The 13,442-nt window shown below is 33.5% G+C and overlaps 2 protein-coding genes across 6 annotated transcripts; one reads left to right on the top strand and one right to left on the bottom strand.

Annotated features, from left to right (window-relative positions):
* The first annotated feature begins 975 nt into the window (after nt 1-975).
* Nucleotides 976-4,590, top strand: LOC108334472 (beta-glucuronosyltransferase GlcAT14A). Of its 2 annotated transcripts, none has more exons than XM_017570334.2 (5): nt 976-1,133; nt 1,879-2,608; nt 2,725-2,800; nt 2,928-3,043; nt 3,713-4,590. In XM_017570334.2, exons 2-5 carry the CDS (start codon nt 2,032-2,034, stop codon nt 4,210-4,212), a joined length of 1,269 nt encoding a protein of 422 aa, XP_017425823.1. In that variant the 5' UTR covers nt 976-1,133; nt 1,879-2,031; the 3' UTR covers nt 4,213-4,590. The 2 variants fall into 2 exon arrangements, with proteins under 2 accessions (XP_017425823.1, XP_017425824.1); XM_017570335.2 differs by lacking the exon at nt 976-1,133 and adding an exon at nt 1,162-1,308.
* Nucleotides 4,591-5,356: 766 nt separating this feature from the next.
* On the bottom strand, nt 5,357-10,747 carry LOC108334087 (protein SPA1-RELATED 3). Of its 4 annotated transcripts, none has more exons than XM_017569721.2 (8): nt 10,599-10,747; nt 9,101-10,213; nt 8,777-8,934; nt 7,102-8,059; nt 6,882-7,028; nt 6,439-6,750; nt 5,940-5,999; nt 5,357-5,853 (listed from the first exon to the last, which is right to left on the bottom strand). In XM_017569721.2, exons 2-8 carry the CDS (start codon nt 10,007-10,009, stop codon nt 5,665-5,667), a joined length of 2,733 nt encoding a protein of 910 aa, XP_017425210.1. In that variant the 5' UTR covers nt 10,010-10,213; nt 10,599-10,747; the 3' UTR covers nt 5,357-5,664. The 4 variants fall into 4 exon arrangements, with proteins under 4 accessions (XP_017425210.1, XP_052726304.1, XP_052726303.1 ...); XM_052870344.1 differs by lacking the exon at nt 10,599-10,747 and adding an exon at nt 10,342-10,577; XM_052870343.1 differs by lacking the exon at nt 10,599-10,747 and having other exon boundaries at nt 9,101-10,577.
* Between the last annotated feature and the right edge of the window lie 2,695 nt (nt 10,748-13,442).

Genomic DNA, 13,442 nt, shown 5'->3' with positions numbered 1-13,442 from the left:
TCACTCGGTCCAACCAGCTGCATACACCTGGATTCTACTTTTCTCTGAATTTAATGGTCCTGACAGCTTGTAAAACAACTAATAGTTGAAAATTCCATAAATAATGTAGAAAAATTATATTTTTAGAAAATTAAAATTTACATGAAAATAATCAATAATAAGTCTTTGTAAATTTTTCTAAAAGATTTTATGATTTTTTTCTCGGCTCTAATATAATAAAATCAATTCTCATAATTTTCTTATGAGTATGTTTTTAAAACAGTATTGTATATGTATTAATCTTAAACCGGTTAACCTCAATTGATGAAAATATTATGAATCAGGTTATCGTTAAATTTTGTTAATTTTTATATATTCAATTCACAATTAATTACCCTAATAAATTATTGAATAAAACAAAAAATAATAATCCATTCTCTCTTCAGATAATTAATGATTTCGACGAATAATAAATTCTCCAAATAGAACTAATTGAAGGAAATTTTTATTTAACAAACTCCATTACCCCTCTTGTGTTTGGCTTATCAAGCATTGTGACAATGATAGACACTTACAACTAGTAACATCAATTTGTTTCAATCATCTCTTTATCAACGTTAACCTAATCCAAATTATTAAAACATCAATCTTTATAAACCAACATAAACACAATTATCTAATAACAAATAATTAGTAGCTTTTATAAATAAAAAATCACACAATACTAATTAAAATATACTATTAATATATTTGGACAATATTTTTCTACAAACTATTTAAAGGGGAAAAATCTTTTTTCATATACACATAAACTACTTTACATTTTCTATCTAAAAACTATATTCACTCTATCTTATATTATAAAGCATTAATAATGGGTTACCTATATTGGTAGAATTTAAAAAGTTAGAAATGATAAATATGTGTGTAGAGGTACAAAAAGAAATGGAAGCGCTTTGTCTGACACGTAGATTGAAGCACTTTGAAATGAACGTACATTTTACAAGCTATAACTCAGAAGTTACGAAAGCAAAAGAAACACCTTTCTTTCTCTTATTCAATTTATGTTCAATGTTTGATTCTCTCTCTCTGTCACTCTCACACTCTCTCTCATGTCATTCTTAGACGTGGACAACTCCTGCATCGCAAAACTGGTTTGTCTCTCGTCTTTATCTCTGCAGTAAATTCATTACTTTGATCTGCATAATCATAATCACAATCATAATAATAATTATAATGATAATTCACACTAAACATATTTCTTTTAATGTTTTCTATTTGAATATGCTTACCCTTTGGTTTCGGCTCCTGCTGTTCTTCCTCATGCAGGTTCTTTTTCTCTCTCTTTGTTCCTCTGTGTTTCTGCTGTTTCTTGGATTGTGAAAGATTGAATCAAAGAATTGTTCATTTGGGGTTTCTTCTTTTTATTTTCTTTTCTTTTCTTTTCGTGTTGTTTTGTTCTTTTGATGATCATATTCTGTTGATAAATATTTTTGAACCGTTGTTTGAGCTAAAAATCCATCTTGATTCAATTTCAGTAATTATCGATTTGTTAGAGATCGTTGCCTTTTCGGGCTATTGTTTTCTGGTGATCAATTTCGTTCCGCCATTCGCTTACATATTTTTTCTTCTCACCTCGTCATTGTCAGGGACAAAATCCGTTGTTGTTTAATGCTTTTAATATTCTTATGCCTCTTTTTCTTCGATTCTTTCATTATGTTCAGGATTGTCTCTCGTTTCACCAGACATGCATAGATGCGTATATTTTTGTGTTTCTAATTACCGATTTGCTTATTGGTGCTTAACCTGTTTGATTACGGAACTGTGATTCCTTCGTTTATTAAATAGTTAGAGAACTATACAGTTTCCAGAATATAATATTTGATTTTGATGCAACAGACACTGTTCCAAGGCAGAGGTTGTTGAGAAGATATTTGAGGAGGATGCTAAATATGTGTGTTGTGGTGGCTGTTTGATGGTGAATTGTCAAATTGTGTTGAAGTTATGAATGGAATCTAGAATGTGAAGTATTATCCATGATAGTTCTCAGTTATGGGGTTCTTAAACATAGAGAAGAAATGGTTATATCCTTTCCTAGTGTGTTCAGCCATATGCATGCTCTTTCTAGTCACATCCTTCAACATGGGTCTTGTGTCTTCAATTCACTCTATCAATTCACTGTTCTTCTTTCTACCATCTCATTTACGCTCAAACCAGACTTCCCCAGTTTTGAAGGAGAAGAGGGCTACTCCTGCTCCTGCTCCGACACCGGCTAAGCCTGGGATTCCTCGTTTTGCCTATTTAATGTCTGGTTCAAAAGGTGATTTGGAAAAGCTTTGGAGAACTCTCCATGCTCTCTATCATCCACTAAACCATTATGTTGTTCATATGGACCTTGAATCGCCCATAGAGGAAAGGAATGAGATTGCTCATAGAATTGAAAGACAACATGTTTTCGCTGAGGTTGGAAACGTTTATTTCATCACAAAGTCTAACATGGTCACTTACCGAGGACCAACCATGGTTTCTAATACTCTTCATGCTTGTGCCATTCTGCTCAAGAGAAGTAAAGATTGGGATTGGTTCATTAATCTTAGTGCTTCAGACTATCCTCTTGTGACTCAGGATGGTAACTTTATTATCCTACGTTGTTTCTATTTTAATTTGTTCTGACTCATACTTTTTAGGACTACAACTTTTTCTGCCCAGTTACTGTTAGACTAATATGAAATTAATTTTGTGCAGATCTACTATTTACTTTTTCAGATTTAGATAGAGGCCTTAACTTCATTGAGCACACTAGTCACTTAGGATGGAAGTTGTAAGTTCTTGCTTCTCTTATTCATATGATACAAACAGCCTTGACATAGGATAACGAATTGTCCCCTCCCCCCATGACATATGAGACCTGTATTTACATATATAATGATAATTTGAACCATATGCAGTGATAAGCGAGCAATGCCTTTAATTGTAGACCCCGGGCTTTACATGTCAAACAAATCTGATGTATTTTGGGTCGAACCTAAGAGACCCTTGCCAACAGCATTTAAACTTTTCACTGGTTAGTGTTCTCCTCTTTACCATCTATTTCTTTGTCAATAGTCGCTTTTCTAAAGGTTGACATGCAAATTAGGAGAATGGTACAGTCTTAGAGAATGAAGTCAGGTATATACTGTAGTTGCAGAGACTAGTTTTGATAAGAAAGTATAACCTTGGTTCTGATATCTTAATAAGTTATCTGGTTCATTTAATTTTCTAGAAGGACATAGCTTCTCAATGTGGAATTCAAATGTCTCCATGTGTATTTTAAATAACTTATGTTCTTACAATCCATGAAATGTGCTTGTTTCATGAGAGATTCTCTGTTTGGGCATTTGGACTAGGAAAATTTGTTTTTGTGGCTGGGGAGGGAGGACTGATCATTCTTTAACCTTCAATCGAGTAATTCTCCTTCTAGTCCATATAAGTTACCATGGCTGGTTTCTGGCTTATCATCAATTTCCCACTTGCATTGTTTACTTAAGTTTAAAATCTATGCACCTGACAGTATAAAATATCCTTACACTGTTAACCCATGTTAAATCGTGTTAGAGATGATTTTTAAGATAGTGATTGTATAAGTTAATAACAATCATACATGATAGCGTACAAGTCCTTTACATTATTAGATGCATTCCTTTTACATTGCTTTCTGAAGATTTTGTGTTGAATTATTGTACACACATTGCAGGTTCAGCATGGATGGTTTTGTCACATGACTTTGTTGAGTATATTATATGGGGATGGGACAATCTGCCAAGAACCCTTCTCATGTACTACACTAATTTTTTGTCTTCCCCTGAAGGATACTTTCAGACTGTTGCATGCAATGTGCCAGAGTTAGCTAAAACCATTGTCAATAATGACTTGCATTATATTTCCTGGGACAACCCTCCTAAACAGCACCCTCATGTGCTTAACATTAATGACACAGATAAAATGTTTGAAAGTGGTGCTGCCTTTGCTAGAAAATTTAATCAAGATGATCCATCCTTGGATGTGATTGATAAGAAAATTCTCCGTAGGAGAAATGGACTATTCCCTCTTGGCGGCTGGTGTGCTGGAAGACCCAAATGTTCTGAGATTGGGAACATTTATAAACTCAAACCTGGTCCAGGGTCTCAAAAACTTCATCGCCTTGTCACTGGGCTAATTTTGAAGGCTAAGTCTGGTGAGGATCAGTGTAAATAGATCCTGTTGAGAACCTTTGTGGTTGTGGATGGAAGAGCTGAATAGATGAAGGTTATGTTTATAACCAGATACATTAGTATTCCAGCACCTACCTACTTGAAGGAAAGACAAGTTTCTGATGTTATAGTGAAATTGCACCTCATTCATAATATAGCAAATCAATGATCAATCCCCAACTTAGCTGTAGTTAGTTGCCTCTATGTGAAGTACCAAAGATGGCATGAGGGTCATCATTCTTTTTGTAGGTCTTGCTTACTTAGAGGTAACACAATTCTTTAGCTGCGTCATGATCCCAGAATTTTATACATTTTTGTTTACGTTTTCCATTACTTCATGTCTCAGTCACAATCTTTTTGATATACAACAGATTTTGGATAATTTATTTATCATGATCAATATTTCAGTGGACCTCTGGGTTTATTTATTTTTTTACTTTTCTCTAGTTTAGTTGCAATGGTTAACTGATATATTAAGACATGTTTTAACAATTTGGAAAAGATTGTGGTGGGAAGGAACGTTGGTTTTTGGTGACAAGCACAATCTTATTCGTTCTCTTTGGTTATGTTCTGGTATGTTTTAGATTATGACTTATTATGTAACAATTTAGCAAGTATTATTTTTTCTTTTTTATCTCTGGTGCATCTGTTTCAATTTGAGACTGTTTTTGTTGAATCACATTCGTGCGAATACTACTCTTTGGATTTAGGAAAATTGGTTTGAACAATACTTAAAAAATGTATTTGGTTATATGCTTTAAGATTGTTAAGAAAGGTTTTAAAATTTTAAAAAAAAAGAGATGTAATAATAGAGCTAATTGGCTTAAAAACAATGTTCCCAGTTATATGAGAATACAATTTTTCCATCATTCATTGTGGGAATCATCATGAAGTAAGATCATGCTGTAAATTGTAATTACTGGTCAAAGATTAGTTTTCCTAAAAAAAACTAGTCAAAGATGAAAATATGAATATAATTATTTAAAACTACCAATTCATTCAACTTAAAAAAGTGACTGGTAACTTGTGTATAATTTATATTTAATTAACCGGAGAAAATTCGTTAAAAACACTAGATTTTTATCTGTAGATATTACGAATTCTACACAAACATATTAGCTTCCACTATGACTATCAAATTGTATATGGATCATAAACGTAATAAAATCTGATATAGATTTTGACCTTCACTTTTTTTTTTCCATGTGACACTATCTACAGAACTTGTTTTGTTTTGCAAGAGATCAACCTCACTCTTCTCTTTAACTGCTTCCGCTATGAACTACTAATGCAAAAATTTGTTATGTTACAACTTGCGAATAATAATCAAGGAATCTATATACTCCTTTGTATAGCATTTAATGGCAACAGAAGCTAATCTTAAACAAAGGTTCTGTCACCTCATGCTCAGCAAACTTTGTATATCATTGTAGAATGCTGTGTAGAGGTCAGCAACCTAAACCATCTCCAGAATTTTGACATTCCCTGTCGAATTTGCAGCGAGCAAGGTGGACGACTGACCCCGCCAACAAACGGATGACACGAATTGCGCCGCGTCATCCACTTCGTTACCGGAAAGAGGGTCTGTGTTCTGAAACTTGAATGACAGTGCAGGCATTGGGAAGGCTTTGTGGTATATGAAAACCTGATGCACACAGAATGTTTACCTTCATTAGTACTGTAAAATCAACAGGAAAACTGAGATATAGACAAGGAACATGAATGAAATACCTCATTTGTCTCTGAACCAGTGGCAATGTAACCATCAGATACTGATAATCCCACAAAGTTCTGCAACAAAGGGAAGATGCATCAGCAAGATAATATGTAGTACCTCAATTGAAAATAAAAAGTGACTTTTATATGAAAATGTATAGGTTAAATATGTTTTAAGTCTATAAACTTCGATGCATAATTGGAATTCGTTCTAATATGAAACTTTGAAATAAAAATGAATGGATATAATTATTTTAATTCAATCTTTTCTTTTATGTATTAAACGGTGTTCCAAGTTGATATTTGAGTTGAAACATGTCTGTAAACAATTCAAATGTAAACTTCGACCATCAAATGTAAACACAGGTCTATCAATTAATTTGAGCAGTATGTGGATCCCAAACATAAAGAACAAGAATGCAACTCCATGAACAAGGATTAATGCAGAAGTCCTTATAACTGAGAGAACTCATGACAGTAAAGACATAAGTTTCTTTTGTGAAAAGATAAATACCTTAACATTGACGTGACCTGTGAAAGATTGAATCGGTGAGTCTATAACTCGAGATGCACACGTAGACAAATCCCAAAGCTTCAAAGTGTTATCTGTGGAAGCTGAGACAAGGTTGACAGTGTCTACAAACTTGATGTAGCTGACAGTCTTGTTATGTCCAACCAAAGTACAGAGCGGCATTTTAAGGTTGCGAAGATCATAGTAATATATCCTATGATCTGCTGAACCAAATGCAAGGAAACGAGAAGAATCCAGAGGGAACTGAACACAGCATACATTTGCCTTGGTTTTGATGGTTCCAACACTAACTCCCTGCAGAAACATCCCAGGTGAGAGAAACAACTCATTACACATCCAGCATAATATACATAAAACATGCAACAGATGACTGCAGTACGTTTAGTTTCAAAGCTGACATCCACCAAGTGCAAAAATGGAATTGCCTGATTGATACTCCATAGCTTGACAGAACCATCATCGCTCCCACTTGCCAACATTGTTGGATCTGCTGATGAGAAATCAATGGACCAGACGCGCCGCTCGTGCTCCCTCATCTCAGAGAGTACTTGGCTTCTTGTCACATCCCACAACTGAATAAGAAGATGATAAGTTACAACATTGTTGCACATAACATAAACAACTCATGCATGGCAATGGACTTACCTGCACAACACCTTCAAAGTTACTTGAAGCAATTTGACTTTTGATGTATGCATTCCAACATAAACTGCTTAACTTTGACCTGCTAGCCATCTCCACAACTGGATAGTGGATATCACGATCCTCATTTATGATTGAATCACATTCAAACACTTTAATCTTCTTATTCACACCAGCAGTAGCAAAAAATTCTCCATCTCGATCAAAACTGAGTGAGCATACAAGGTTGGATGAATGCAAAAGATCCCCTTGTTTTAGGTCAGCCTTAACCTTTATCTTGCTGAATGATAAATACTTGCACAATCCCTCTAAAAAAGGATTTATCCAAGCACTTGCACCCTCCCTGCACTGCTCTTTTGATTTCACGTCATTGATGCAACTTCTTTCAGTCAAAACAACAGAACCTCTACCATCACTTGCTAGAGGAGGATGCCTACTCACCAGTTTCCCAGAGGAATACGCCGGTCTACATCGTGTTAAAAAGTATGCTGACTCGAGTTTCTTAAAGTTCTTCATTAACCGAGAACTTTTTGAAAGAAAACTTCCGTTACTTTTCTGATCATCTCCTCCATCATCATCATCATCATCATCACATTCCTCATTGTTTTTAACATGAGTCCCTAGTCTGACTCGTTTTCTAGTCCCTTCATATGCAGAATCATCACTGTCCACAACTGTCATTGATGGGAAACTTGATGCTGAACGATCATCACTCCCCAGTTCAGTACCAGTAATCTCTTTAAATCTAATTTTCTGCTTAGTCACTTCTTCAATATCTGAGCACAGAAAAGAGATAGTGTGTTGCAACTTCTCAGCAACTTCCTGTTTCCTCTGTTGAAGTAACAAAAGGAATTCTAGCAGCAACTCCTTATCCTCAATCCTTTGTCTCAGCTCTATCGCTGCTTCACGTTCTTCCATATCATCTCTTTGTTCATTAAGGAACTCACTCTGCAACAACTCCCTGCAACACAACAATTGGTTTAAAAAATATGTAATGTTTCTTACAGGATTAAAAATGGACACTAGTTGTATCCCTATAGCATATGGTGCAAAAATCTATGATTCTTCACGTGAGACAAAACCCAATTGAAGCTTCAAATTCCCATGAATTCTTACAGAGAGAAATATTAAAAAAATCGTATTTAGGGTAGAAATTCCTAAAATATTTCAACAAGAAAGCAAATGCAACACAATATTGTCATATTTGTTTTGGCAAATGATTTATTACCTATCTTCCACCTTCAAAAAAATCATAAATATCTGACATAAAACTTTTTGAAAAACTAATTCAATCCAACACAGCAAGATTAGGCAAAAGTTACAACATAAACTCTCATGCTCATTCTATATTATTATTGAACTTATTTAATTAGTTTCTGGAATAGACACTTTATAGTGGGCCTTGAATCTAAGAGATAAGTAAATCAGACACTTTAAAGCTTATATAATCTCAGGAATTTAATGTAAAAACAGCTAATAAAGGCTTAATTCAAAATAAATTGCCAATTAGCAGAATAAAAAACTTTTAGTATCTCAAAAATTGAAGAAATAGAAAACAAAAAGGGGTAAGAAAACCAGGCATTCAAATGGAAGTAATTGGAACATATAACGAACAAGTTGGAATTTTGTCTTGCAATATGAAAAAAAGAAGTAAAAACCATGCTATGAAGACAATTACCCCAGTGTTGGACGACTACTAGGGTCAGGATGCAGTAACCACAAGCAAAAGGAAGCTTCTTTGGGCCACTTTAGAAGTAACTGTGGAGGAAGAACCCTATGTCTAAGGCTAGACATGGTTCTACTCTTTTCTTCTCTCGAGCTTAGCGGACAAAATAGCTGGTCACATGCAAGTTAATAGAATTAGATTACATACAAATGTAAACAGGGACTTTCAACACTGTATCTTACATCCATTGTAACAACAAAGTGAAGAAGATAAAGCGTATCAAAGCACCCTGTTAAAATATAAGAACTTAAGAGTTATACAGTTTCTGTTATGAACCTCAAAAAGAAGAACCCCTAATCGATAAACATCTGAAGCACAAGAACTAGAGTCACCAGCAACCTCTTCAGGACTAGTGTACCAACTCATCTCCATTAGCAGTATCTGCTTCATTGGAAATGATTGCTTCTTCCCTTCCACTTCTTCATCCTTCCTCCTATCTTTCATTTTATGTTCTTCTGTTTCTTCTATCAAAGATGCACGAGCTGCATACACAGCACTCGACAGCATGCAACTAGAATCTGAGCGAGCAGTGGTTGTAGATGTCTTGACAGTCACAAAATCTTCACTTCCCAAGCTCTGCTGATGCATATCATGGGGACAGAGAGATGTTGGAGTTTTGATCTCACCACCTTGGTCGTTTAATCCTTCTCCTAAAGAATCGGAGCCAGTATCTGAACAAGATGCTGATTCAATAAACGAGATATGGTTGAAAGAAGACATGACAAAACAGGAAGGCCTCACATTATGAACTACAACTCCTTGAGAATGCGCTACACTAACAATTTCTACTATTTGTCTAAATATGTGCAAGCATTCAAAGGCATCCACCGATCGTTCTGGTTTATCCAACCACTGCCTCAAGCTAATATCACCCCATTCCACAGCACCATAAAAGGGGTCAACCTCAACTTCATCTTCACACAACCCAGAAAACCCACCACCCAAATTTTTTGCCTGATCACCTTGACCCAACGGAACCCTTTCCCTTTCCTTCTTGTACCCCGAATCCTGAGATGCCTCACCCGAGAAGGGGTTCCTTTCAGGATAATGAACTCTTTGGTTCCTATCCGAGACTCCAGAACTGTTCAAAGCCCTGGAACTGCCAGAATTCTGAAAAGCAGACCCTGAAGAACCCTCCATCTTCATCCAGCTAGAGTTGCACGTAGGCCAAGTACAACAACACATCCAAAAACTATGATCCTCCTCCAACTTCCCTCACACTCTTGCACCTCCACCATCACCATTATAATTCAAAACTCATTTCACTGCCTCCAGAAAAACCACAAAGACCCTTGTATCAAAATCTACCTCTCACCCTTTTCACACGATCACAACTTCCAGTGAAGTCAGCACCATGAAATCACAAACTCTTCAGTATACAATCTATCCCTTTAAACAAAAACCAATATATATTCAGATAACTACAGTAAAAGAAAAAAAAAGTATTTTTTTAATAGGGACAGATGATTAAAATTCAAGATACCAAAAACCAAACCAAAAGAAAAAGATACACAGACTCTTCCACAAAGGTTAGAGGTTTCTCAACTCCAACACTAGAGAAAACATACGCAGACCCTCCAAAAAAAGCACCAAACTTTATCCAAATTGATCAAAATTGCCCACCACCCACCCATCAGAGTTAGTAAACGGGTAGACAAAGAGATACACGTTTTCAAGACACAGAGACAAAGAGAGAAAGACGAAGAGAGAAAAAGAGAGAAAGACGAAGAAGAAGAAGAGATAGAGAGAGAGAGAGAGAGAGATAGAGGTGTACCAGTGACACCATAGGAGGATCTCCTGTTTCTGCTAGGCCAACCTCGCAACAGAACCACACAACAAAAACTTTCTAGTTGCACACAAGCACATTGAAGCTTGACAGCCTCATAAATTCCAAACATTTTTCATATTATAAGAAAATCACAAAAAAGAGAAAAAACACACAATAAAAAAATAAAACAAAAGTACAGAACAAACAACACCTCCCCCACAAAAACAACAGTAACAATAATATAAAAGAAAAAAACTGATAATGGAATAAAGAAAATGTTTTGGAATTACCAAAAGTAAAGTTCTGCCGAATTTTGCAACTCTTTTAACCTCTCATCGCAGCCTCAGATTGTTTCCACGTTGGGCATTCTATAATTTTGTTACCCTTTTGAGCATTGAGTTAAAGACTCTTCATTTCATTCGATCTTCATTTTCCCTTGCTTCATACGTGGCTCTACCATGGCCTCAAAGGGTTCTCCCATAGAGATTGTTTTTTATTATTATAATTAGTGGGTCATCTTTGAAATTTCCAAAAAGTGACGCACACATATATTATTTTATTAAGATTCTGCTAATAAGTACTATTTTTTCCTATAATCACTGCTTTTTCTTTTCTAATCACAATTTTTTTTATTGATCAATAATAAAGATCTATAGATAGATCCATATAAAATCTTATCATAAACTACAGATTACCATAACTAGGTTTTTCTTTTCTCATACTTTTTATTTACTCGTTCATAATAAACAGTTAGAACATAATAAAAAAATGAATATAAAATTAATATTGTAAAGTGGCCATGAATATGAAATAAACATGTGACAGAAGAAGAGGGAGCAGAAAATATAGAATATGTGGTATCAGATTTCGAAACACATGCTATATCCCAAAGTGGAAAAATCATATCCTCTTGGTTATTAGTGACGGAGACATTAAGCTAATAAACAATTAATTTAGAGTTAAGCAAAGTGCGGTCGTATTTGGTCATATAACATCGATCTTAATAAAGATATTAATCAAACAGTTTAATCATTAAGATAATCTCTTTTGCTGGCTCGATTTTTATATTGTTTACTTAATCCCCAATTTCAATGTAGGAGACAACCATTTCTTAATTTGAGGAGTAATCATTACTTAATTCAATTTTTTAAAGACATGGAATAGAGAGATTAAGTATCAAAGAGTTATAAGCAAATTTATATAAGAATGACGACGTTTCTTTCTATCGTCATCTTCAAAGTTACATACTGATCGATCTTTGTTTTATGACAGTTAATTTTTTTATCTTTAATTTAGTCATTTCGATTCATACTTAAATATTTTTTACTTTTTGAAGTAAATTTATAAAACAAATATTATTATTTATATAATTATGAATTTTTCATGTTAAAATCTAACAATACTTTAAGCATGTTAACATACAAATAATAAGCTAAAATAAATAATACAATTGCATACTTAATCACTCAATCACCTAAATTCTTGACCTCTCGACTATCTCGACCTTTCGATGGAATAACGTAAGTTATGTTGTTGGAGTTGATTCGTCTCAAAAGTTTGGTAAAAATTAAATTCTTAATATATTATATTTTAGTGTAAATAGAATGATTATATATATTTGAGAAGATATCTTACATAATTGTTGGCAAAATAGATTTACAATTATCATCATGACTACTGAATTTCCTTGTTTAATTAATATTTGATTAACATTGTAAAATGTTTTCAAACCTATAATATTAAAAAAATAAACACACATGTGCGGCACATGTGGTAAAATATTACATTTACATTCATAACTTTAAATTGATATAATTTTAATAATACGCTAGTTATTTGAAACTCAAAAAAATACTGTACATTTACAAACATCCTTAATAATAAATGTAACTGAATTCTCATCTAATAAACTTATATTACATTATAGCTTATACCATTGAAACTCATTTTATATGATACAACAATAAACTTATAAAACTATAAGTCGTTTTCGTAAATTAATTCAAAGAGGATTTATATAACTTTTTCCAAACATTATAAATAAGATCTTACATTTAATCTTTAAAGTTTTTGTTTTTATGATACTGCAATTTACTAAATTCAGATTTACTCTGACTAGTATTCTTCTTCTTCTTTTTAATAATAATAATAATAATAGGAAACCTTCAGTAGTAATTATGTTCAAATCCAATTACCATCTAAAGACAAAACAGAGGAAAACATACTATATCAAAATAAATATAAAAAAAAACTTTCAGATAAAATACACCTTTTTTAACATTTTGTGACTTCCTCAATTATTTTTTTCCTTTAATTCAGGGTGAAGAAGTTATGATTATCTAGAAAATTCTCAAAATGTTAATTTGGATGGCTAAAATAAATATGATTGGTTAGTAAAAATAGAAGCAGTTGTTTCTAGAAAAATATATATAGGGAAAGTGAAAGAGTGATAAGACTTTATGTAATGTTTCTTATTTTTTGACTTTCATTGGTCATACAAGTTAACTTTCCCATAAATTATTTTCTGGATGGTCCCATTTTGATAAAATTGATTTGACAGAATAAAAAGTATCAAGAAGATGAGATAAATTTCATCAAATTAGATAAAAAAAATTAAAATGTATATATTATATGAGAAATTAGAATTATTTTGTGATGTGTTTTTGAATGAGATGAAATCCAAGAACATGTGATTTGGTTCCCCAACATAAAGATGACATTGGATAAGGTTTCTCAACTTATCTAAGGTATATTTTGCTCTTTTCTCAGTGTTCAATGAGTTGTCTTATTAATTTGGTACTTTGCTTATCTTTTCATTTTGTACCACATCTATTTCAAAATTCAATCACT

Source organism: Vigna angularis, chromosome 11, assembly GCF_016808095.1.
Source record: "Vigna angularis cultivar LongXiaoDou No.4 chromosome 11, ASM1680809v1, whole genome shotgun sequence".
NCBI lineage: Eukaryota > Viridiplantae > Streptophyta > Magnoliopsida > Fabales > Fabaceae > Vigna > Vigna angularis.
The sequence above is the reverse complement of the archived record's forward strand: the minus strand, read 5'-3'. Positions and strand labels throughout refer to the sequence as shown.

Coding starts and splice junctions, on each gene's coding strand:
- LOC108334472 (XM_017570334.2), top strand. CDS start 2,032: ATGGGGTTCTTAAACATAGAGAAGAAATGGTTATATCCTTTCCTAGTG. Junction 2,609..2,724: donor TCCTCTTGTGACTCAGGATG/GTAACTTTATTA, acceptor AATTTTGTGCAG/ATCTACTATTTACTTTTTCA. Junction 3,044..3,712: donor AGCATTTAAACTTTTCACTG/GTTAGTGTTCTC, acceptor CACACATTGCAG/GTTCAGCATGGATGGTTTTG.
- LOC108334087 (XM_017569721.2), bottom strand. CDS start 10,009: ATGTGTTGTTGTACTTGGCCTACGTGCAACTCTAGCTGGATGAAGATG. Junction 8,935..9,100: donor TAGGGGTTCTTCTTTTTGAG/GTTCATAACAGA, acceptor GCATGTGACCAG/CTATTTTGTCCGCTAAGCTC. Junction 6,751..6,881: donor AGCTATGGAGTATCAATCAG/GCAATTCCATTT, acceptor ATGTTTCTGCAG/GGAGTTAGTGTTGGAACCAT.